Below are 26,769 nucleotides of genomic sequence, written 5' to 3'. Positions count from 1 at the left end.
AAGGTGGATATCAGAAGTTTAAACCAATATGGTTCAAAACGCATGATTTTAGCACAATAATCAAGACCAGACAGATGTTTTTTAGCAGAGTATCTGAGGTACGAGCTGTAATGGCACAGCTCTATTCTGAAAAAGGGTGGTGGGGAGCAGCAGCTCATTTGCATTTAAAGAGACATGTATGAAAAGAGACATGCATCGTGTTTCTTCTTCCACTCAAAATGGACATTTTCAAAATGATATAATAAATAATCTGTGGGGTATTTTGAGCTGAAACTTAAAAGACACGTTCTGAAGATACCTGAGACTTATATTACGTATTGTAAAAAGGGGCATAATAGGTCTCTTCCTACTTCCTTTTAAGGGTATGTTTATCCTGAAAGGTGCCTGAATGATAAAAATACTACAGCCTACATGTAGTCATTTTTATTCTGTCCTGAGGGTTCTTAAATAGTCTTTTGCAACACCATTGAGAAAAAAAGAAGATTAAGAGGTTTTGACATCAAGCCTAATTAACTAACATTCATTAAATCAACTGTGTGTTTTGTTGTTAACAGCATCGAGCATCGGGCCGGGTTCTGTTCGAGATGGTCTGCTTGCATCTGAACCTTATTGAGGGGGATTACTTTGGCCTGGAGTTCCAAAGCCATCACAGAAAGATGGTTAGTTTGAGGTTTTCTTCTTTATACACTCATGATTAATTTTTGATGACCATCTTTCACCATTTCTCTGACCCTTATAATTAAACAAGTTGATTTTTGCTGCCGTAGGTTCTCAGTGATGTCAGCACAAAATAGATGTTGTTGATGTTTCGATGAATTTATGACATTTTGTTATTGCTGTATGTTTATTTACAAAACAAAATGAGCTGTAGGCTAATGCTGTGCTGTATGAGGCCTGTTTAAAAATCTGTATGTCAGTCAGACTCATTTCTGCTGTGTGCTCTACTCCACAGGTTTGGTTGGATTTACTAAAGCCCATTAGAAAGCAGATCACACGTAAGAGGCCTCACTGCTGTGTGTGTCTGTGTTTGTGAGAGAGAGTTTAGTATCTCTCTGTGATTTCCACAAGACATACTAGTCTCTATTTTTGAATATTCTGAGTCTAACACATTCATGCTAGGCATATATAAATGTAACCCTGTGTGTGTATGTATATGTGTGTGTGTGTGTGTGTGTGTGTGTCCAGGGCCCAAGCACACCGTTCTTCGGTTTGTTGTGAAATTCTTCCCCCCTGATCATACGCTGCTGTTGGAAGAGCTGACCAGGTGAACCCATCCTCCACTCACCATGAATCCATCACTCACAGCTCATTCAGTGAGGCTTTCATATGTCTGTCATATGTGTTTTTATGCCTGTTTTCTTTCAGGTACTTGTTTGCACTGCAGGTGAGGCAGGATCTGGCCAGCGGACGTCTCACATGTAGCGATGCCAGCGCTGCTCTTTTGGTGTCTCATATCATCCAGTGTGAGTTATGCTGATTGCTATTGTAAATGTTTCTGTGTGTAAACTGATGCAGCCTTAACAAGCTAGATATAACTAAAACAAACATATGATTGAGTGAGCTGCCCATATGTATACACAGCTGTATACGCTCCTTTTTGGAGTGTTGTAACTGGCACTACTAGTAATTGCGATTCAAGCCATTTTCCATTATTTCCTTTGTCAAGTTACATGATAAAACAAATTGAACTAAAGAACTGTTTTAATGTGTATATCTGTGTGACCCTGTGTGTGTTTATTTAGCTGAGATTGGGGATTTTGAGGAAACTCAGTGTAGACAACATCTACTTAACACCAACTACATCCCTGACCAGATGGCCCTGATGGACAAAATCATGGAGTTCCACCATAAACACATGTGAGTCTCCCAAACAAAACAATATGCTCGCAGTTTGCACACTTTCAGTAGATCACTAACATCTATTTTATGATGAAGGAATTTTCAACAATTTGAGGATTGTTTTTCCACCTGCAATATGACTAAAAAATATTGTATGTTCAGAGGACATTTAGTAGATGTTGTTGTGACAATATACAGTTGAGGTCAAAAGTTTACATTCACCTTGCAGAATCTGCAAAATGTTAATTATTTTACCAAAAAAGAGGGATCATACAAAATGCATGTTATTTTTTTTTAGTACTGACCTTAATAAGATATTTCACATAGAAGACATTTACATATAGTGCACAAGAGAAAATAATAAATTACCATGTTCAAAAGTTTACATACACTTGATTTTTAATACTGTTTTGTTACCTGAATGATCCACAGTTGTGTTTGTTTGTTTAGTGATAGTTGTTAATGAGTCCCTTGTTTGACCTGAACAGTTAAACTGCTCGCTGTTCTTCAGAAAAAATGCTTCAGGTCCCACAAATTCTTTGGTTTTTCAGCATTTTTGTGTATTTGAACCCTTTCTAACAATGACTGTACGATTTTGAGATCGGTCTTTTCACACTGAGGACAACTGAGGGACTCATATGCAACTATTACAGAAGGTTCAAACACTCACTGATGCTCCAGAAGGAAAAACGATGCATTAAGAGCCGGGGGTGTAAACTTTTGAACAGAATAAAGATGTGTGCATTTTTCTTATTTTACCTAAATATCATATTTTTTCCATTTAGTACTGCCCCTAAGCTACAGAAGATACATACATGTTTCCCAGAAGACAAAATAAGTTAAATTTACCCTAATCTTCAAATTCAAAAAGCTTTCACCCCTCGTGTTTTCTTCTGGAGCATCAGTGAGTGTTTGCACCTTCTGTAATAGTTGCGTATGAGTCCCTCAGTTGTCCTCAAAATTATACAGTCATTGTTGGAAAGGGTTCAAATACACAAAAATGCTAAAAAACCAAAGAATTTGTGGAATCTGAAAGATTTTTTCTGAAGAGCAGCAGGCAGTTTAACTGTTTAGGACAAACAAGGGACTCATGAACAACTATCACTAAACAAAAAAACACAGCTGTGGATCATTCAGGTAACAACACAGTATTAAGAATCAAGAGTATGTAAACTTTTGAACAGGGTCATTTTTATAAATTCAACTATTATTTTCTCTTGTGGACTATATGTACATGTATTTTATGTGAATTATCTTATTCAGGTCAATAAAAAATAACAAGCATTTTGTATGATCCCTCTTATTGTGGTAAATTAATTAACATTTTGCAGATTCTGCAAGGTGAAACTGAAAATGAGCACTTAATTTTTAAACTAACCTTTTAAGTACAGTATAGAATATAGAAAAACTCCAGTCAGTGTTCTAAATTGGTGATTGTGTGTGTGTTTAAGTGGACAGACGCCAGCAGAGTCAGATTACCGGTTGCTGGAGGTGGCATGCAGGTTGGAGATGCATGGTATCCGACTCCATCCTGCTAAAGACAGAGAAGGAACCAAACTCAGCCTGTCTGTAGCTCACGGCGGTGTCCTTGTGTTTCAGGTACATGCAATCACACATTTCTCTCTCTCTCTCGCACACACACACACATAGGCATACATGAACAACAGCATGACATGAGTTGTGTTTTATTCAGGGACACAACAGGATCAACAGCTTCAACTGGTCTAAAATACGCAAGCTGAGTTTCAAGAGAAGAAGGTTCCTTATTAAACTCAGAGCAGACCCTAGCGTGAGTTTCATGTAGTATGGATGTATCATTATATTAAGCTCTCATTTGATCGTGTCAAATTGTAATGTGGTGTCTTTGCTGTCTCGTCCTGTAGCAAAATGTTAATCAAGATACTCTGGAGTTTTTAATGACGAGTCGTGACTGCTGTAAAATGTTTTGGAAGATCTGTGTGGAGTATCACGCCTTTTTCAGGCTCTTTGAGGAGCCCAGACCCAAACCTAAACCGGTGTTGTTCAGCAGGGGCTCTTCCTTCAGGTTCAGGTACTGAACTGGTGAAATGCTTTTGGTAGCATTTATATGTGTGAATTTGTCTGCTGGAGAACTGTGAACACTTGTGAGAAGAAGTGCACTTAACTGTTTTGCATGTGCGCTTGTAGTGCACTTCAAATCTAAAAGTATTTTTTAAACTGTACTTGCAGACAATGTAATATTAATGAAGTAAAAAGCTTGGAGAGAGTACAATCTTTATGTTTTAATAAGTGGGTGTAATTTTTTTAAACACTTATTTTGAAGTACATGTACTTGACTAATTTTAACAGTAGTCTGTTATTTTGCTCTTGTCAACATGTTGTGTAATCCAGTTGGACTAATTACCCCCTCTTCTCTGCAGTGGTCGGACACAGAAGCAGGTGATGGATTATGTGAAGGAAAATGAGTTTAAAAAACTGCCCTTTGATAGGTGAGCCTGACCTGTTATTTTAACAAAGGAAAGTCAGCATTTCGGCACTGCTGTTTCTTTAAGATTTAATTAGTGTGGAAACTTGTCTGTATGGTTCATTATTTGTGTGTGTGTTGTTCTGTCTTTCAGGAAACATAGTAGAGTGCAGTACAACAGCGGTCTGTCACCTCTTCGTTCTGCACAGCACCAAGTGCCAAATCAAGTTAGTGTCTTCACATATGACTGTTTTAACTAAGAGAGATGTTTATAAAGATTGTTTTGGGTTCCACACAATTTAAGCTTACTCCAAAGAATTTGTTGGATAATGATATATGATATCAAAGGTGCACTGAGTAGTTTGGTGCTAACTTGAAAAAATGTATACATACATTAAATACATTTTTGTGGAGTTTTTGTGAAAAGTCTGACTCTGAACGGCTCAAACATAATGAACACTGTACACTGTACTGTTTTAACTATGTATGGCATCAAAGAAAATCCTCACACTCATTGTGTCTATAGATACGCTAGTAGTGTAGTGTAGTTTGGTAATGTGAAGAGAAAAAGTTATACAATGGAACAGAGCTATTATCATGATTTACCAGCAGAGACAACAGGAGAATTACCTGTATAGCTGAAGAAGCAAAAAATGTCTGAAGCCAGTAGACAGAATGACAAAACTAAATCATGCAGCTTTGTCGTGTCAGGTGTAGACAGCCTCAAGCTGTAGTATTGTGCAAGGCAACAACTGTGGCATCTGGTGTAGACACTATGTCAGCATAATTTACATACAACTCATAGACGATCATGCTAATCCATGCAATAAATGGCAGTGAAGCATCTACCACTATTTAGGCATTAGTACTTAAAGTACACACTACAAGAACAGCAACACTGATGCTACATAAACAACTACTGAATGCACCTTCAAATTAGTATCATTTATGTTAAATAATAAAAATAATAAAATAAAATAAAATACATCAGTGACTGAATCATTGGACTCGGCCCTAGAGGAACCTAGCATTCAGCCTTCCTTGGATGAAGGTTCTTGCATCCTGAAACTTTGGAGGCTGCAGGGCAAACTACTACTCACATAGAGCAAATTCCACCCGTAACCAAGTGCTGGCATTACCAGATGTTCATCTACATCAGGGGTCACCTGATGGGGTCACAACTTGTTCCTGGAGGGCTGGGGTGTCCTGCAGAGTTTACCTTCAACTCTCCTCAGCACACCTACCTTGAAGTTTCAAGTATACCTAGTAAGACCTTGATTAGCTGGTTCAGGTGTGTTTGATTAGGGTTGGAGCTAACATCTGCAGGGACACTGGCCCTCCAGGACCGGGTCTGGTGACCCCTGATCTACATAGAAAGTAGTTCAAAATGTATAGATCTAAAAATAAATTTAATTCAGAGAACAACAATTTAATTCTGAGGAGAAAAAAAGACTAATATGTTCACAGAATTGCGAGTTTATCTCACAATTCTGACTTAATTCTGACTAAAAATGAGTTCATATCACGCAATTGTACCTTTATTTTTCAGAATTGTGTATTTATATCACGCAATTCTGACTTTATTTCTCAGAATTTCAAGTTTGTGTCATGTAATTCTGAGAAAAAAGTCAGAATTGTGAGATAAGTCGCAATAAGTTTTTTTTTTTTTTTTTTAATTCAAGTGGCAGAAACGGGCTTCCATACAGACTGGCCCCTACACTTCTATTGTCAATAACAATTGGATTACCTTCAGTGATTGATAGCCCATGACTCATTTAGAACCCAAAACACTCTTGAACCCGGAATGGGTAGGTACTGATGGAAGACTTATATTCTTCTCTTCTCTTCCCTCAGGCTGTCAAGCAGAGCTGGGAGGGCTCATTTTTAGTAAGCTCAGAAGATTCTGCAGTTATAAGGCCACGTGGAAACTCCTCATCATCGACTCAGCGCAATGGATGCAGCGACCAAACGTACACCATTCAGGAGGACAACAGAAGTCCGGCAGCTAAGCAGCAGCCCGTCGATCGAGCAGGTCTGGCATCCCGTGCAGCTAAAGGCAGCAGCTCATCCATTCCGTATATTGACTGCAGTGATGCAGAGTTTAGTGAACAGGAAGTCAGAGGTCGGGTCAGCAGGTCACACTCGCACACACGCGATGGCAACAGCGACAGCGCTTATGGCACAGTGTTTGGTTTGCCCCGACCACATCAGCAGGACAGATACTTGGGCAAGTTCAGGCAGAAAGAGTCTCCGCCTCTTTCCCCTGTAAGCCAAGCCGAAAGCCCTGCTCACAGCTATCCCAGCCCCTCCTCTCCAAATCAAAGTGCTAACATTTTTGAGTCATCATTTTTTGGAGGCAGGGTGCGTAGTTCGCTTCATAGCACACTATTGGAAGAGTTGGCTGCAAAAAGCTCCTTAAACCACCACACGGGCACCAGGAGCTTGACCTCTAGCCCTGCCCCCTCCTCAATTCACAGGACCAGCTCACTAAGCTACGCCCAGTATAATGGACACACCGGGCGGAGCTTTAGTTCAAAAGCAGGACGGGAGGAAAGGGGGGGACTATTTAGTAGCTGCTCCCCGATTATGAATCGTTCAGCAAACAAGTCCCAATTAGAAAGAAACATACGAGCCTCGAGTCAGCCACACCCTCCCGTTCTCTCCCGTGCTGAGAGAATGGCCATGCTGGAGCGCCGAATGCTGGCCAACGGGCTCACACCTCCTGGCAAGGCCAATCTCAAGCCAAGCTCCCCGCACCGGCGCTTCGGGGCTGTGCAGATGATTGATGGCTCCACCAGTAGTGGAACAGACACTAGCGACTCTGAAGAGGCGGAGTCTACTGGCTCCTGCAGCCAGTCGTTAGGGTTTGAAAACCAAGCTGCCCGTAGTTCGTCCCCCCTCCCCAGAAACAAGTACTCGTTCGGAAGCTTGCAGCTAGACGAGCTTGATGATGAAGGAGGATGTGTGAACCTCAGTGATGAGGAAGGGATGCAAGTGTTTAGCTGCTAGAATGCTAGTGTGAAAACGTCATTGCAGTGTGCTTCACTGCGAAGCCACACTAAGTTTTTTTTTTTTCCTATAACCTGAGATGGCCTTAGCTGAGTGACAAGGTGGATAATTCTTCCCTTTCTTGAGGCAAAACTCTGTAAAGTGATTTTATCCACCCTCTGCATTGAGCAAGAGGAGACTTTTGTGGTGCCAAGTTCTGCACAGAATGCTAATTACTCGCAGTTCTGATGCTGCAATAATCTGGAATACTTCAGAAATTCAGAGTGATGTTGTCAGACCCCGGAGTAATCAAGATCTCTGGGTTTGGAAAAATGCAAGGAGCCATAACAGTAGAGGTGAACGTGACTTTGCCAAGTAGGACATGTTTCTGGATCTATATTCTTGTTGGTCCTGGAGCAACTTTCCTGTTGACCAATCAAACATTTGGGTTAGGGTTAGGTTTAGTCTTAGAGTTGAATCTGGGGCTCCAAGAGCATTGTCAGCTCATCATTTCACTCTAGGTCAGGGCTAGGCAAGTTCGGTCCTAGTGACCTGCTGTCCTGCAGAGTTTAGCTCCAACCCTAATCAAACACAACTGAACAAGTTGGAGCTAAACTCTGCAGGACAGTGGCTCTCTAGGAGTTGCCTACCCCTGCTCTAGGTTGTTAAGGGTGAGTCTGTAATATGAGTGAGTCTGAGGTAGAATACTTTTTGGGGCCTTCATGCCTCTCCTTTATGAGGAACACTCTGCATAAACCATTATTTTTAGACTTTTTAATAACTGTAGGAAATATAACTCCTTCTGTACAGTTGAAATGATTGTGGTACTTTTAGAACAAGGCTGGGCAACTCTGGCTCTCAAGGCCCACTGTCCTGCAAAGTTTAGCCCCAACCCTACCTGTAGCTGTCTAGTAATCCTGAAAACCTTGATCAGCATAGTCAAGTGTGTTTAATTAGGGTTGGATCTAAACTTTGCAGGTAAGTGGATCTCAAGGGCCAGAGTTTCCCACCCTTGTCTTTGAAGCATGTGTAGCAACTTTTGCGCTGAGCAGCTGTCAGTATGATGTAGAGCAGGGGTAGGCAAGTTCGATCCTTGAGAGCTGCTGTCTTGTGGTGTTTTGCTCCCCACCCTGAAAAAACCTTACCTGCCTATAGCCTTAGCAATCCTGATGACATTAATTACTTGTTCAGGTATGTTTGATTATGGTTGGAGATAAACACTGCAAGACAGGGGCTCTCTAGGACCCAGCATGCCTACCCTTGGTGTAGAACAAGGATGGGCAGCTGTGCCCCTGGAGGGTCGGTGTCCTGCAGAGTTTAGCTCCAACCCTAAAAAACACACATGGACAAGGTAATCAATGACTCTAAGATCACTACCCTACGGGCAGGTGTGTTTGATTATAGTTGGACCTAAACTCTGCAGGACTGTGCCTCTCCAGGACCGAGCTTGCCTACCCTTGGTGTAGAGCAGGGCTGGGCAACTTCGGTCCTGGAGTGCCACTGTCCTGCAGAGTTTAGCTCAAACCTTAACCAAACACACGTGAACCAACTAATCAATGTCTTCGAATCACTAGAAAGCTAACAGTCAGGTGTGTTTGATTAGGGTTGGAGATAAGCACTGCAGGACAGCGGCTCTCCAGGACCAAGCTTCCCTACGCTTGTTGTGGAGCAGGAATGGGCAACTTTGGTCCTGGAGGGCCACTGTCCTGCAGAGTTAAGCTCCAACCCTAAAAAACACACATGAACAAGCTAATCAGTGTCTTCGGGATCACTAGAAAGCTACAGGAAGATGTGTTTGATTAGGGTTGGAGCTAAACTCTGCAGGACAGGGGCTCTCTAGGACCCAGCATGCCTACCCTTGGTGTAGAACAGGGATGGGCAACTGTGCCCCTGGAGGGCCACTGTCCTGCTGAATTTAGCTCCAACCCTGAAAAACACACATGAACAAGCTAATCAATGTCTTCAAGATCACTAGAAAGCTACAGGTAGGTATGTTTGATTAGGGCTGGAGCTAAACTCTGCAGGACAACGGCTTTCCAGGACTGAACTTGCCTACCCTTGGTGTAGAGCAGGGTTGGGCAACTTCGGTCCTGGAGTGCCACTGTCCTACGAAGTTTAGCTCCAACCCTAACCAAACACATATGAACAAACTAATCAATGTCTTCAAGATCACTAGAAAGCTACATGTAGGTGTGTTTGATTAGGGTTAGAGCTGAACTCTGCAAGACAGTGGCCAGCCCTGCAGGACCTTCCTGCAGACTTCAGTTCCAACACTGCTCCACACACCTGCCTGTTACTTTTAGGTAATCCAGAACACCTTGTTTTGCTGGGTTATTTATATTTGATTAGGGTTGCAGCTAAATTCTGCAGGATGGTAGCCCTCTAGAAGCAGAGTTGGCTTCCTGTGGTATAGAACTTCATCTTCATTAATATTCTCAATCATCCCCTTTGCCAGTTTGCCATTTGTACATTTGTGCTGGCACTCACAGCTGCTTCGTCATAGAATCATTTAAGGAACAGTGTGATTTTTTAAGTATCACTCATCCTGAGCTTTGGCAAAAGAGCTTCATATCATGGTCTTCATTGTGTGGCTCATTTCTCCTTCTGACTGAGCCTTGGAAATATCTCTGTTTACTATGAGGAATTAGCAGAGTCGGAGACTGAACATTTTTAACGGTATCTTATAAAATTCTGCATGATTTTTTAATAGGTAGTTTTGAACGTAAGCATATTGAATATAAGGGGGGTTTGTCCTATTGTGTCAGAATTGTGATGAATGTTCTTGTCAGTAAGAGATTTCAGTTAATGAAAATTATGTCATTGTATACTCACCTTCATGTCATTTCAAATCTTTTTTCCCTGCATGGAACACATTAGTAAACATTCTAAAGAATGTTTGCACTGTTTTTTTTAGTAAACAACAAAAGTGTACAGTTTATTGGTCTCAATGGGTTGTATGGGTTTGGAATTACATGAGGATGAGTAGGTAATGACAGAACTTTCATTTTTTCAGTGAGCTCTTTCTTTAAGCTTATGATGGTTCAGTCTATAGAGAGAAAGTGTCACAGCATTTGTGTCTGCGTCTCACTGTGTTTCACTCTCTCTCCCTCCCTGAGCACCTCAACCTTACCTTGCACATGGGTTTACCTGTTATCCTTCCGCAGGGATTGGAAAGGGCATTTTATTTAGGGCTTTTGATATTTTAACAAAAATTACAAAACTGTTGTAGTATTTTTTCCAAAAATTCCGAGGAAAAAATGTGATAATGTCATCTAGCACATGTGTTTCTAATCCCTGCCAGATTTCTCACTCAGCTTTGATGTCATTGCACTATTGGCTGATATTCACTATTGTTTCTTTTCTGCCCTGTTTTTTTTTTTTTTCTGAAACCGCTTGAGCTTTTCATCCTTGTCATTTATAATCAATAAATGCTTGTTATGTTTTCTGCTGGCATTTAAAATGGAATGAATGAATCTTTGTAACTAATGGTGTTTTTAAATGCTGCGCTGCATGCTCTCCCTTCATATGGCTGTTCTGTTCTATTTTAAAGAAAGCTGAAAGGCAGTGCATTCTGGGAAATTTTCACACATGAAAACTGGAATATCCTTATGAATGTCTGTGACATGACTGATCTTCTTTTGTTTGTTCACACAATGGTATACACCAGAATTGTTTATAAATCAGCTTGATGGCCTGAAAAAATGACGCCACCTGCTGTTCATTTGTGTGAATGACACATGTTGATGATCTTTCTCACACCTTGGCTATGTTCAGAATGGACTACTAGCATACTGTTTGCTGCACACTACACACTGCATACTTCATGCACCTTTAAAAAAATAATAATATATGAAACATGAAGTATTTAAAGAATGAACTATGCAAGAAACGTTCCAAATAGTAGTACGCTATATTGTTGAAACTTACCCTTAACACAGTGCATATTTAAGTGGCCTACATTTACAGTCTTTTGTCACATTGGAAATTGTAAGATATAGTATCACACACAGTACATGCATATAATCAAACTATACAGACGGCGAGTACAGTAGCATGGTAGTTGCTATTCTGAACATAGTCGTTCCCTCTCTTCCTCTGTCTCATTCAGCACTGTTCAAGCTTAACCTCTGTTCTGATGTTTCCCTGCCTGTTCCTTCTTAATGACTTTTTGGTTCTGCTGCTCTTTATGAACCACATAGACTTTCTAACAATGTATTTTGTGCACTAGTGTCAATAAAGTTACAGTTGGCCTTTGAAGACTCAGGAATTGTTTTTTAAAACTTACAATACTCATATTTTTCATAACCCCACCCCCCATTCCTTTTCACTCCTACCCACATGCCCCACCCCTCCTCCTGGCTGTCTATTATGGCTGTCCTGTGCATGTCTTGCTATCTGTCAACACATGTATGTATATAAAGTGCAGTATACATGCATTAGTTTATGTTATATCTATGTATGGTGTGGTGTGAATTGTTTATATTGTTTGTATGTGCTGTATGGCTTACATGGAGACGTTTGTGTTGTAACTACGCTACCAGTTAAAAGTTTGGACACTTTGCTTATTATTACAGTTTTCCACAGTTTCAAGTTGCCAGAAGTATTAAATAACATTGGTCAAAACGTGAAACAAATCTTAACAACATATATATTTGAGCTTCTCATCCAACTACAAACTAACTTTAAACTGTATTGAAGAAGTTCACATGCGGTGACTTATTGATGCTTTTCCTTTACTTTCTTTGCTTGTGAAAAATAAACGTGCTTAAAGGATTAGTTCACTTTCAGAACAAGTTTTCACCCCCTGTCTTTCAAGATGTTCATGTCTTTCTTTCTTCAGTTGAAATGATGTTTTTTGAGGAAAACATTTCAGGATTTTTCTCCATATAGTGGACTTCAATGGTGCCCCTAAGTTTGAATGTCCAAACTGCAGTTTAAATGCAGCTTCAAAGGGCTCTAAATGATCCCAGACGAGGAATAAGGGTCTTATTTAGCAAAACTAAAATGACTGATCGTTTTGTCTGGATAAGACCCTTATTCCTCAGCTGGGATCGTTTAGAGCCCTTTGAAGCTGCATTTTGGAAGTTCAAATTTGGGGGCACCATTGAAGTCCACTATATGGAGATAATTCCTGAAATGTTTTCCTCAAGAAACATAATTTTTTTATCGACTGAAAAAAAAAGACATGAACATCTTGGATGACAAGGGGGTGAGTAAATTGTCTATACATTTTTGTTCTAGAAGTGGACTTCTCCTTTAAGTACACTTTTAAAAATTACAGAATGTTAAATTAAATAAAAAGTTTTACTTTAGTAAAGTAATACTTTAAAGTTTACATTTTGAATCGTTTTAATAATCTTTTGTTGTGCTTTAATTAAGTACACTTATTTTGATGTGTTGACTAATATGTTAAAGCACATGTTAAAGTACTTGATTATAGTATTACTGTATTGTCCATTTAACGTTTAAAGTTAATGGATTTTAAATGTACTAATTGCAAAATATATTTAATTACAAGACATACAAGTTTCAATAGAAGTATAATTAAACATTATTTTAGTTGACCATAAATGCGTGTTAGTGTTCTCACTTTAACCATATTTCAAAGACAATAGAAGTAATTATGAAATTACATATAAAGATGTGCTTACGTCTTACTTAAGTGTGTCAAAAAACTCATCTAATATAAATTTAAACTATAATACATTTTCATTTAATCACAGTTCACACTTAAATATGTTATTCCATAATCAGTAAGTAATAAGTGTACTTCTTTTTTACACAAGGCCCAAACTTTTAATTCAGACTTTTAATTTAAGTGTAAGATCATGAGAAACGTGTTCACAGCATTGACTGGTAGTGTATATGTCATTATGATAACCCTCACAATGGTTTGTGTTGGTGTCTGTGTCGGGCTGCATTCAAACCTGCTTTATTTATCATGACTGCACTACTCAAAGGAAACACACAACGCAGATTTGGGCAAGTACTGAGAAAAACCTCCTGTAGGAGTAAAGATCTGTGGGAAGCGCACTAGTCTAGAGGAACAATGAACATAGACATTCATATTTTGCATTATGAAGTCAAGAGCTGTCATTCACAATACCACTGTACAGCAACTTTGATAAATATTATGGTATTCACATGGTATTCCATGGTACTGCAAAAAATAACATGATTCTCCCATAGTTAATATTAAAAAACACAGCAGTACCATCGTAACTTTTTTTTATTATTGATGCATATTTGCATGCTAAAATAAGTAAACTCACACATCATATATCATAATGATAAATATAATAGGAATCTGCCTCAGATCTGTGCTAATGATCTTCATCTGTGCCTGTCTCTTGTTCTCAGAGGTGACGTGTGCTTTAGTTAACGGTCACGCTGATGACTGTAGAGGCGCAACGCCGTCCCCTCTCATCTCTCCCATGCTGAATGACACTGGTGCCATACGTGCTGATGATGAAGAGGACAACAGGAGGAAGGTGAGATCTGTGGATGAATGGGTTTGCTATAGTATTGCATAGTTTTCAAAAGCGTCAAGAAGTGTTATTATGATATTTACATGGTATTCATGGTATATGGGGTATGAACATAGGGGAGACTGGGGCTAGTCATAATTTATACTCCAGTGAATAAAGGTTTAGATTAAAAGTCAGTAAGCTGTAACAATGGGAAGCTGTAATGTGAGTTTTCATGAAGTGTTACAGTGACTATAGAAAATCATCATACCCCTTTGAAATACTGTAGTTACTTTATTTGTCATACAGCCTGAAATCAAACCTCATTCCAAATAACTTTTCCAGCTTTATTTACAATTTTGGTCTTACAACATCAAACCAATGAAAGAAAAAACACAGCAGTTCTGCAAATGAATAAAAACACAAAAAAGCTAGAATAACAAGGTTGGAAAAGTCATCAGTCCCTTGATTTAATATTTTGTAGAGCCAGCTTTTGCTTTAATTTCAGCCATCAGTCTTTTTGGATATGTCTGTGCTAGCTTTGCACACCTTGATTGGGGAATATTTGCCCATTTATCCTTGAAGAATTGCTCAAGTTCAGTCAAATTCTGTGGTGAACGGCAATGGACTGCTCTCTTCAAATCCATCCACAGATTTTCGATTGGATTTAAGTCAGGGCTCTAACTTGGCCACTCCAGGACATTCACCTTCTTATCCTTAAGCCATTTTGTTGTTGTTTTGGCAGTATGTTTAGGGTCATTGTCGTGTTCGAAGGTGAATGACCTGCCCATCTTCAGCTGTCTAGCCGAGGGACACAGGTTTTCCTCAAGAATTTGGATGTACTTAGCAGCATCCATTTTTTCCTTCAATCCTGACTAATCGCTGTGTGTTTTGGGTGGTATGCTGTGTTTGCTTTTGCCCAAACATAGCGCTTGGAGTCCAAAAAGGTACATTTTGGCCTCATCAGACCATAGCACCTTTTTCCAGAAGGCATCAGACTCTTCCAAATGTGTTTTTGCATAGTGCAAATGAGAAAGGCTTCTTTCATGCCACCCTGACATACAGGCCTGCTTTGTGTAAAGTTTGGGAGATAGTTGTCACAGACTGACCAGACCCAGCCATAAAGCCTTGTAAGTCCTTGGCCTCCTGATAGCTTCTCTTATCAGTGTCCTCCTGGCTCTGTCATTCACTTTAGACAGACGGCCTGATCTAGGCTGTGTGCTGGTGGTGCCATATGCTTTCCACTTTTTAATGATACTCTGAACAGTACTCCGAGGGTTAGCTGAAGTCTTTGAAATGTTTTTTTGGCCTTCTCAAACTTGTGCCTTTCCGGAACTTTAAAGTCTTCTGAAAGCACTTTCCCAACCATGGTGAATTCTTTGCCGTATCATGCATTGCTAACAGTGGAGTCTTCAAGAAATCACTTGTTTTATTCTGAAGTAATCAACACCACTATTATTGATGTCAGATAGGGCAATTAGCCTGGTGTTCGGTCTGCAAGTTGATTGCTTGCACCTGAGCAAGGTTATAATGGTATACTCTAAGGGGCTGATCACTTTTTTTTTTTTTTTTTTAATAGCCCTTCAGAATTTTTTAAATGATATTTTTACTTTAATGATGAGGGTTATAATGTGTACATGCAGCTCAAAAAAGTTAGACTTCATTTATTTTATTTTCCAGGGTATAATATGACAAATGGTAAAGGCTTTCACAGGGTATAATGATTTTCTATAGGCACTGCAAATTGTATTTGTGTGTGTTTGTGCAGAACTGTCCCACTGATAATGCATACTGCATAGCTAAAGAGCTGCTGAGCACTGAGAGGACGTACCTGAAGGACCTGGAGCTGATCACAGTGGTAAATGGACAGACTCTTCATCAGATCTCCACATGCATACACGTTTTCATGTCCAGCCACAGTGGGCGGGTTTCTATTCAGCTATAGATCTCATGTTTCCTGTTTCAACCTACAAAACACAGTGCAGTCATCAGAGACTGTGGATCAGGTTTTAGAGATGTGTATGTGTGTGAGAGAGAGTACAGAAATGGGGTTTACAGACCGGAGGGCAGTGTGGCTTTTGTAGTAGTTTACCACAGTTTAACGCAGCAGCATATCAGCACAGGGGTTCTGCTAACTTTATCAGCTTTATGTAGTATATAGGATACAACAGAGTAGAAGGTGCCTTTGATATTATTTTCCTCTAAACCACTACATGACAGAAAAACATGGTGTGGCACTTTCCAAAACATCTGCTTTTCAGTTCGTGTTCGTGCAAATTTGCCTGATCTTTGACACGATCGCGGACAGCAGCACAAAGTTGATTCTGCGCTTGCTTGATCTAATATTTGGTGTTTTAAAAACTTTTGTAGATTTAAGTAGCAAATGAGAATCGCTAACATTTTTGAATATATCTTGAGAAAATGGTCTTCTTAATGATTTTATTTAAGATAATTAAAGCAGCACTTTTAAATAACGAAAGAATATTTAAAAGTATGTTATTTGGGGTAAAAAGCGCCCTGCTGTTGGGGCTAAAAAAAGCACAATAATTAACATGATAAAAAATAGAAGGCTGATTTTTCCATTTGTTGACATGACATTGTTAGATTCAGATGGTAAATATCATATATTATGTTGGGTGTCCATCTCAGAGATAATCACCATGTTTAGAATGAAATCATTTAATCATATCATATAATAAAATATAATTTGTTGTTACTACTGTACATCTATATTAAATTATTATGGAATCTCTTTCAATGTTTTCAGAATCTTTACATTTTAAAACAATTTTGTTTCTGTATTTTAAAATATATGTTTTTTGTTAACATATTTTAATATATTGAACAAAAATTAATTCTTTTATTTATCAAAATAAGCAGAAAATAGTACAAAATTTGCTAAAGTGATTGTTTTGAACAAGTATTAACTTAGACATTTAGAAATAATGTTATTTTAGCTCGAGTATTTGTATCAATACTGTGTGCCTTTTAGCCCACACCTGTTACCCTTCCCACCTCATACATTTGTATGATTTTTAACAAAATGAACGACTTGTATGATTTATTTTCACACAAAATCTGTTGCTGCATAAATGTTTAATACAAATATATATATTTTTCTGCAATCATACACTTTGGGCACAGTGAAAAGCACTTTTTTTCTTAGGGTGTGCCTTCAGCCCTGTTGTACCCTACTCATATTATATCATGATCTGCACTCAAACTACACATTTGAACTTTCCTAGTAAGAATAGCTACACAATGCACATAGGAACCACATGATTAACTTTCATATAAGCAGGAACAGGTATTGTACTGTGTTTGATTTGTGTGTGTGTGTGTGTGTGTGTGTGTGTGTTAGTCATTTCAGGGAGTGTTGGATGAAGAGGATTGCGTTCCTGACACTCTGAAGACCCTGTTGAGTTCCACCTATGAGCCACTACATTCCCACCACACACACTTCCTCCAGGAGCTCGAGGAGCGACTATCCCTGTGGTGAGAAACAGTCACCACACTGCATTTTTAGATTTTCAAAACACTCATTCTGTATCATTTCTAAGCTGTTTTCCTCATTAGGACCAAAAAAATTCTCCACAAGGTCAAAATTGACTGGTTTTACTATACTTGTGGAGACGTTTGGTTGTCATAATATAATGAATACCAGTACACACACACACATCGATCAGGTTTCAGCCTACAGTCTCGACAGTAAGCTGAGTTTGATTGATGGTTTCTAGCTTTAGGTCACTATGATCTCCACCCTTCAGCAGTGGCATTGACAACTCTCAGTATAATGTGTCTGCGAGACTGAAGATTATGTATTAGCGTTCACACGTTCACATGAGTGTGTTTTTTCAGGTTAAATGACATCATTTATAGTCAAGTATCATGAATATGAAGGCTAAATCTTATCCTGCACCTCAATCTGCATAATCAATCTAACTTTTATTACAGACTCAAGGTCCAAATATAAAAGACAACATGGCAACATCATAATATTTGTTCTAAATAGTGAAATTAGAGAAGAATTAGAGTCCCAGATTATAATATGGTGAAAATAGTAAGGTAAAGGTTCTTGGATGGTATACTTTTTTCAAAGTCTATCTGTGCTTAATTTTTTATTTATTTATTTATTTATTTTCCTAAAATTGCTATTTTTTTTTTTTCTTCACGCAACAGTTTGTGACAATTCACTTTCAAATTTGTCAGCTGAAGAAAAGCGTAGAGGAAGGAAGAATAGATTTAAAAATGTATAAATGAAGCTAACAGAAATGAATTAATCTAGATCTATGGTATCAACCATTTTTACAGTCTGATGACACATTTTTGCAACAAATAATGCCATAAATCTATTTTTCTAAAATATTTATAGTATTTATTTGTTTAATTTATGGTATAACACTATTTATATCATTAAATTATAAAAAAAAAAGTTTTTATCTTCCGATTAGAGCTATTTTTGTATTCTTGATACGCTACTTTAGATTTTAATATTTTGAATTAATTTAATTTATATATTTTTAGTTTTCATTTTAATTTAAAAGTTTTAGTTTTTGTTGTATGTTTTATGTAATTTCCATGCCTATATAGTATTTATGAATTGTATTTATTACTTTTAGTTTCTTTAATTTTAGTTATTTTAGTGCTTAAATTAAAAAATTGTAAAATGTTGCTTGGCAGCTTGTTGAAATAAAACAAGTTTAAGATTTTTCATATTTTATTTTATGTCTGTTAACATTTGTTATGTTTCAAGTAATGGAAATGTTTTATGATTTTAGTTTGTTCTGTTGGAACAAATGGGAAGACAAAATTTGGTTACACTTTATATTATAATGTCTTTATTACAGTGTAATTATTTAGTGAAGTACTGAGTGATATTAATTAACAACATTTACTTGGAATTAGGGTTTGGTTTAGGGTTAGCTGATTGTAATTATGCATAATTTACTGTATTACTACAGCATTTGTGTGTATCAAGAACACTGTAAACTATGGTGTTAACAAAAATTACTTTTGCTATGGTGTCCTTTTCACTCCAGAAGATTCCTGTCAACTGAACTGTAGAGTTTAACTCCAATTCTAATCAAACAGACCTCAACAAGCTAGTAATCAATTTCCTTATGAGTGACGGTTGCAGACAGATGAGTTTGATCATGTTTAGAGCTAAACTCCGCAAAACAGAGGACTTTGAGGACCAGATCTGAGAAACACTGCTTTAGTGAAAAATGTAATTATGCAAATACAAGTGCAGCCTCAGGAAACATCATTAGTCTGGAGTCTATTATGGGCGCCACCTGCTGGTCAAACCAGATCACTGCTCAGTAACGAATGATTAAAGTGTGCACTAGAAGTTTAAGGCTTGGTTCACCCCAGAATAATAATTCTGTCTTCATTTACTCACTATCATGTCATTCCAAACCTGACTTTCTTTCATCTGAGTAACTCAAAACAATATATTGAATGTGTTTGTAATGTGTTTTAGGGAAGGCCGATGCAATATGCAGGTTAAAGGAGAAATCCATTGTGTTGGAGACCTGCTGCTGAAGACCGTACAGGAGCTGAAGGTGATTCTGTGTGTGTGTGTGTGGTAGATGGTTTGTTATCGGTTATGTTATTGACAATACTGTGTTTGTCATTCTTCAGGGTCTCTCAGCTCAGCTGCAAATGATCTCAGAGTGTGTGTTTGCGCTGGAAAGAGCGTGTGTCGCATCCCACAGACTGGAGCACGTGTGCCGTGAGTTTGAGCTGCAGAAGGTGTGTTACGTTCCTCTTAACGTCTTTCTGCTCAGTCCTCTACATCGCTTGCTGCACTACAGACAGATACTAGACAGACTCTGCAAACACTACCAGCCGACACAGAGCGACTACAGCGACTGCAGAGGTGAGAGAGAGTGTGTGCTTGAAAGAGTGACTGTGAGGATGTTTTTGATGTAGCTGAAATTTTGGAGAGAAATGTTCCCTGAAGACAGCTAGATCTGAAAACAACTGGCTTTTTCAAGTTGTCCTCAGTAGAAAAATGCCTCAGGAAAGTATTTATTTCAAAACAGTCAAAAGTTGCATTTCAGTGCTAATTTAGAGGAACAGAAGATCCATAAAGTAAATGAAAAGTCCCCATTTAGATACAAAGGTGCTGCAAAAGTTTAGGAGAAGTCCACTTCCTAAACAAAGATTCACATATAATGTCACATTTAAAGTCACATTTAAACTGCATTTTGGAAGTTCAAAATCAGGGCACCATATCAGTACATTATATGGAGAAAAATGCAGAAATGTTTTCTTCAAAAAACATAATTTCTTTACGACTGAAGAAAGAAAGACATGAGCATCTTGGATGACAAGGAGGTGAGTACATTATCTGTAAATCTTTGTTTTGAAAGTCAACTTCTCCTTTAAAACTTTTTTGTATGTCTTTCTAGCTATTGAGGCCAGATTAAAAATAAATAAATACAATAAAATAAATAAAGAAAATTCAGTTAAAGAAATAACACAAAAACATGGTCTATGTCAATAATTTATCTATATAAAGTGTCTATAAAAAACTGACCAAAATGAAAGAAAGGCATAAAAATAAATATGAATATAAAAATACACTTGAGTAAAAAGTATAACTAACGCTAGTCTCCATATATATTATTATATTATATTATATTGTATTGTAATGTTTTTTTAAAAGTGTCTCTTGTGCTCACCAATGCTGCATTTATGTGATATTTTGTAAAATATGATTGCAATTTAAAAAAGTTGTTTTCTATGTGAATATATATTAAAATGTAATTTATTTCTCTGATCAAAGCTGAATCATTACTTCAGTCTTTAGTGTCACACGATCCTTCAGAAATCATTCTAATATGCTGATTTGCTGCTCAAAAAAAAAAAAAAAAAAACATTTTTGATTACTGAAAACAGTTGCTACTTAATTATTATTATTATTATTTTTTTTTTTTTTTTGTGGAAACCATAATTAATAAATGAATGGAAAGCTGAAAACAGCAGCATTTATTTGAAGCTGAACATTTTTGTTATAAATGTCATTACTGTCAAATCTAACAAATCCTTTCTGAACAAAATTATTAATTTCTTTAATTATTTAATTTAATTTCTTTAATTTCTTTCTAAGGATTCTGTGATAAATAGAAGAACTGAAAATGAACTTCATTCTTTTGAAATAGAAATATTGTGTAACATTATGGGCCTTCACTGTCATTTTGAGCTATTCAAGGCATCTAATGTAACTGTTAATACAAAAAAAATCTTACTGAAAACTTTTAAACAGTAATGTATATTTGTGTGTTGCAGCTGCATTGGACGATGTGTGTGAGTTGGAAGCTGTGCTTCATCCTGGTCTGGAAGAGATTGAGAACTATCAGAAACTCCTGGAGCTTCAGAAGGATTTGATTGGTGTTGAGCATCTGGTCGTGACTGGACGTCAGCTCATCAGACTGGGCTGCCTCAGCAAACTCTCTGGGAAAGGCCTTCAGCAGCGCATGTTCTTCCTGGTTAGATTTCAGTAGACACACATCTATGTTTTATATGATAAAGGGACCTATTGTTCTTAAAGCAATAGATCACCCCAAAATTAAAATTCTGCCCTCATGTTGTTCCAGACCTATATGACTTTCTTTCTTCTGCTGAGCACAAAAGAGGATATTTTAAAGAATCTTGGAAACCAAACAGTTGCTGGTACTCACTGATTTTCATAGTATTTGTTTTTCCATACTGTGGAAGTCAGTGGCTACTAGCAGCAGTTTGGTTTCCAACATTCTTCAAAATATCTTCTTTTAAAGAATGTTGGTGCTTCTGATCATTCTAATGACTATACAGTTTAACTAACCCAAGGCCTAATACTAAACATTCATATTTTTGCACATGAAATGAACTGATTTCTGATGAACCCTTCTTTCTCTTTTTATGTGGAGCCAGTTTAATGACGTTCTGTTGTACAGCACTCGAGGGATAACATCAACCAATCAGTTCACGGTGCACAAACAGCTTCCGCTGCGCGGCATGACAGTAAGAAAACTCATCAACCTTTGTGCAGATGTTATTGATTTGCATGAGAATCCACCCATGAGAAATCTGTGTGTGTGTATGTGTGTGTTCAGATCCGGGAGAGTGAGGACGAGTGGGGCGTCCCGCACTCATTCACACTGATGGTACAGCAGCAGTCACTGGTGGTCGCTGCATGGTAATGTTGAACAATCATTCGCAATATCTGTTCGTCATCAAAGTGTTAGAGGTCCATATATGATGGATGGATTAAAAAACATTGAGGTCTCTTGTCTCTTGTAGGTCAGAGTCAGAAATGGAGAAATGGATGGAGGATTTAAAGATGGCGGTTGACATGGCTGAAGAGTCTAATGGACTGAACGCTGACCTGCTGACTGCTAGCAAGGATGCCAGTAAGTGACACATGATCAGATCACACCTTGTGTACATTTGTTGCAAAATATGAATACCACAGAATTAAAATGGACTCTATTTGCTTTCTTAAAGAATTAGTTCACTTCCAGAATAAAAAAATCCTGATAATTTACTCACCCCCATGTGATCCAAGATGTTCATGTCTTTCTTTCTCCAGTCACAAAGAAATAAACGTTTTTGAGGAAAACATTCCAGGATTTTTCTCCATATAGAGGACTTTAATGGGGATCAATGGGTTGAAGGTCCAAATTGCAGTTTCAATGCAGCTTCAAAGGGCTCTAGCTGAGAAATAAGGGTTTTATCTAGCTAAACGACCGGTTATTTTCTTAAAAAATAAAGTTTATATACTTTTTAACCACAAATGCTCATCTTGCACTAGCTCTGTGATGCATCTTCATGCATTACATAGTCATGTTGGAAAGGTTATGTGCGGTTAGTTCTTCATGTGTACTTCAGTTCAAAAAGGTAGGGTAAGGCGAAAAACATCTCATTTTCCCCTGCAACTTCAAAGTCGTCCAACATCATTGTTTTACCTTTTTTTTATTTAGTCTTTACACATTTGCTTTGTAAACACTGGGTTGGTACTTCCGCCTACATTATGCAGGACCTTTCCAATGTGTTTACGTAATGCGTGAGGTCAGGCTAGTGGAAGATGAGTATTTGTGGTTAAAAGGTATATAATTTTTTTTTTTTTTTTTTTTTTTTTTTTTAGAAAATTACCGATTGTTTTGCTAGATAAGACCCTTAATCCTCAGCTGGGATCATGTAGAGCCCTTTGAAGCTGCACTGAAATTGCAGTTTGGACCTTCAACCTGTTGATCCCCATTGAAGTCCACAATATGGAGAAAAATCCTGAAATGTTTCCTCAAAACCCTTCATTTCTTTTCAGCTGAAGAACGAAAAACATGAACACCTTGGATCACATAGGGGTGAGTAAATTATTGGGAAATGTTTATTCTGGAAGTGGGGTAATACTTTAATACATCTTCCTGGTTGTATCAAAATATAATGTTTTGCTCCACCTCTGAACTGACTTTCCTTTTTGGCAACATGTCATGATCCAATCCAGTAAAACTGTGTCCTGCCCTGCTTTATATTGCTTATTAAATTTCCTATTTCACTTTGGAGTAAGCCACATTATAAAAGTAAAATGAGTTGCTGTTTTATGAATGTATATTTTTAATGATATATACTGTATTGCCACATTTTAGAAGTACATTTTAGCATACTTCTAAAAAGAGTACTTATTGTAGCAAAAAATTACTTAAAAGAACGTATTTGCAGTGTTTTAATGATTTAATGACACTTATGAAAGTGTATTAATTTTAATTTATAACGAATGCAATTAGCTGAATTTTACAGCGCTTTTATAACGCACTTAAGTAGGACTTAAGTACGTCTTTTTGTGTATTTTCATAATTACTTCTATTAACTGACAAGAATTTAAAATAAAATAAAATATACTTCAATGTCATTTCATTTAAAACTTGTATGTTAATTAATTAAATATATTTGCAATTTCACATTTGTAATAATGATGAAATATAAATTTAGTACATTTAAAATATATTAACTTTAAATGTAATATGGAATAACACCATTTGTAATTATAATTAAACTTTACATGTGCTTGAATATGTTATTTAACATGTTAAAATAAATGTATTTAAACTACAAAAGAATACATAAAATACTAAAGATTATTAAAACATTATTTAAAATGTACATTAAACTACATCATCTGCAAGTGCAGGGTCTTTATTAAAGGGGTCATCGGATGCTAAGTTCACTTTTTCATGTTGATTGAACATTAATGTGTGTTGGCAGTGTATGTACAAATCTACCCTATAATGATAAAAATCCATGCAATGGTTTTTAATTAATCTGTAAAAATAATATCCCCTTTTTCAAATCGAGCCGTTCTCAGATGCCTGTCGTTGTGGCGTCACACCCACAGAGGACACTCCCACGATAGTTGATTGACATGAGCGTCTTACCTCAGACCAGCTGTCACAGTCCAGTAACTTTCCATGTTTTGATGGCAGAGCAGGGATGTAAGTTAGACAAGAATATCTCCGATTGAGTGATTGAGGTGTTGTGTTGCTGGATGTAATAATGAACATAGTGGTCGTCATTTACTCCCGACATCTGAACCGCTGAAGACGCAGTGAATTATGTTTGTTTGTGAAGGGAATGCACCTCCCAATCTACATATATCCGTCTATGTTCGCGCAAATCATTCATGATCCAGCTTCACTTACAGCAGAAGTGAGTATAAGCGTTTTTTGTGAATCTTTGCGATCACCTTTCCTTATAACGTGGTAGTTAGGAAGTTTAGCAGCTAAACGCGGCTAAATGCGGCTAATGTAAACAAGACCGTCATTCCACAGAGAGAAGAGAGAGGGGCGTGGTGAGCAGAGCTCATTTGCATTTAAAGGAACAACCCCTTAGAATGAGATGATTTTTGCAGAGCTGATTTTGACAAGGTAAAAAGGGTGTTGTTTTACAAAACCACTGAGAATTTTTAACCAAAGTATATTATAGACTTTTCATTAAGACCCTAAAGAATCATATCAACTTGTGGAAAATGGGCATCCGATGACCCCTTTAATATAGTTTTAGGATTTTAAAAAATAACAAGTGCACGTTTAATACAATTAAGGTCACGGGTTATTCTATATTATAAAACAGATATTTCCAGTCCTTGATTCTGATTGATTGAGCCGTGTTCGAAGCTGTTGTAAATTACTCTACAAACATACACCTTTGTTTACTTCTATGTGTTGCTTTGTTGCAACCCCAACTGTTTCTGAGGAGCTACATTGTTTGGTGGAAGAATACTGTTTTTATTTGTATCATTACACTTTATTTGCTCTGTTTTATTTTGTGGAACCTTACTACGTATATGGAATAACCATTTTATGAAAGCAATAAGCCCTGTGAAGCCATGGTTTACAGTGAATATATATTAGCTAAGGGGGGTTAGCTTTGCTTCGCATCGTGCCTAACACCCCTTAGCTATTGTAAATTCACTGTAAACCATGGCTTCACTGGGCTTATTGCTTTATTAGATCAGTTGTTTAATCAGAGACGTCTAAAGGAGTCAGAATATGTTGTCAAATGTTTCAGTAATGTGAGTTTAGGGAGCATACAGTAGCATGTTTTAGCGCAATTATGTTTCAGTTATTGCTTTTTCCTAGAATCCTCAGGGGTGTCTGAAGTGGAGTCAGAGGACGATCTTTGTGGGTCTCGAACATCTTTGCCACGAAACGGCAACAGTTCAGCAAACACTTTTCACCGTGGTAACACTACAGCACACGTGTGCTGGCATCGCAACACCAGTGTTTCCATGCTGGACTTCAGTATCGCCATAGAGGTAGCAGTCCTACATCTGATCATCTCTATGTTTGAGTATGAAAATGTTGTAATACAGTTTGGTCAATCATCTTCACTGTGTCTGACAGAACAAGCTCTCAGGAAACCTGCTCAGAAAGTTCAAAAACAGTAACGGCTGGCAGAAACTCTGGGTGGTTTTCACCAATTTCACCCTGTTCTTCTATAAAACACATGAGGTAAAACGGTGACAGACACACACTGTCATATCCTCTCACACGATGTGTTTACTCTGTGAATGTGTTAGATGTCTGTGAAATGTCTGGACTCACACTTATTTCTCTGTTGACTGTTCTCTCTGTGAGGATGAGTATCCACTGGCCAGTCTGCCGTTGTTGGGTTACTCAGTAACACATGCTGGAGAGTCAGAAAACATCCATAAAGATCACGTCTTCAAACTGCATTTCAAATCACATATCTACTACTTCAGAACAGACAGTGAATACTTCTTCGAAAGGTACAGTAAAATTCATTATTCTCTCGAGAGATATGCAGTAGTAAACCAAGTAACCTACACTGAAAAAAGATACTTTGAACCAACAACAACAACAAAATACTATAGTTTGTTGCAGCTAAATGTATTAATTTTTGAATAAATAAATGTTATTTTATTTTTATTGAGTGTTTTTTGCTTTTAGACCAGTGGTTCTCAAACTTTTTATACCAAGTACCACCCCAGAAAATATTTGGCTTTCCAAGTACCACAATAATGACCAATATTAAAATACAGTAGTGTTGTAGGCCTAACTATTTAGCTACAGCTTTGCGCTGTTCAAAAATGGGGCAGTTTTATTCCTAATAAGCATATTTATTGTTGCCAGCCACTTCAACATTGTACATACACAATTTGAACATTAACACTGCACAGTGCTTACAAATAGATAAATAAAAAACTCAAATAATGATTCATTTGAAATATGTTGTGTACTGTGCTGTACTTAAATGTAAAAAATTACTTTACTCAAATAAAGATTAAATGTATTGTGTTTTAACATTAATTTATATTTAATTTAGTGATTCCTCTGCGTAGCACTAGAGGGAGTACCACCACACTTTGAGAACCACTGTTTTAGACACTGTATTTTATTTTCGTTTATTTTGAGAGCGTTATTTGCTTTTAGACAATATATAAAAAAATATGTTTAAACCAAAACCATGATTTTCAATTTGCAGGTTAAATGTGACGCTTAATGTTATCAAGTGTTGTTGTATAGTAAG

At 37.5% G+C, this 26,769-nt stretch overlaps 1 protein-coding gene across 1 annotated transcript in view; it reads left to right on the top strand.

Annotated features, from left to right (window-relative positions):
• LOC127171015 (FERM, ARHGEF and pleckstrin domain-containing protein 1) overlaps window positions 1–26,769 on the top strand; it is a 45,226-nt gene that overhangs the window by 16,907 nt on the left and 1,550 nt on the right. The window contains exons 3-25 of the mRNA XM_051119414.1: window positions 555–659; window positions 953–995; window positions 1,186–1,264; window positions 1,366–1,463; window positions 1,743–1,857; window positions 3,291–3,438; window positions 3,533–3,628; window positions 3,723–3,889; window positions 4,239–4,307; window positions 4,437–4,509; window positions 6,137–6,314; window positions 13,631–13,761; window positions 15,506–15,595; window positions 17,099–17,232; window positions 19,220–19,301; window positions 19,381–19,618; window positions 21,034–21,233; window positions 21,658–21,747; window positions 21,840–21,922; window positions 22,027–22,136; window positions 25,359–25,534; window positions 25,623–25,730; window positions 25,857–26,008. Of these exons, the coding sequence (XP_050975371.1) occupies window positions 555–659; window positions 953–995; window positions 1,186–1,264; window positions 1,366–1,463; window positions 1,743–1,857; window positions 3,291–3,438; window positions 3,533–3,628; window positions 3,723–3,889; window positions 4,239–4,307; window positions 4,437–4,509; window positions 6,137–6,314; window positions 13,631–13,761; window positions 15,506–15,595; window positions 17,099–17,232; window positions 19,220–19,301; window positions 19,381–19,618; window positions 21,034–21,233; window positions 21,658–21,747; window positions 21,840–21,922; window positions 22,027–22,136; window positions 25,359–25,534; window positions 25,623–25,730; window positions 25,857–26,008 (2,765 nt within the window). The remainder of the gene's footprint in view (window positions 1–554; window positions 660–952; window positions 996–1,185; window positions 1,265–1,365; window positions 1,464–1,742; window positions 1,858–3,290; window positions 3,439–3,532; window positions 3,629–3,722; window positions 3,890–4,238; window positions 4,308–4,436; window positions 4,510–6,136; window positions 6,315–13,630; window positions 13,762–15,505; window positions 15,596–17,098; window positions 17,233–19,219; window positions 19,302–19,380; window positions 19,619–21,033; window positions 21,234–21,657; window positions 21,748–21,839; window positions 21,923–22,026; window positions 22,137–25,358; window positions 25,535–25,622; window positions 25,731–25,856; window positions 26,009–26,769) is intronic.

The sequence above is a fragment of the Labeo rohita genome, chromosome 9, assembly GCF_022985175.1.
Source record: "Labeo rohita strain BAU-BD-2019 chromosome 9, IGBB_LRoh.1.0, whole genome shotgun sequence".
In the NCBI taxonomy this organism is placed as follows: Eukaryota; Metazoa; Chordata; class Actinopteri; order Cypriniformes; family Cyprinidae; genus Labeo; species Labeo rohita.
Note: the sequence above shows the minus strand (reverse complement) of the source record. Positions and strands in the feature narration are given on the sequence as shown.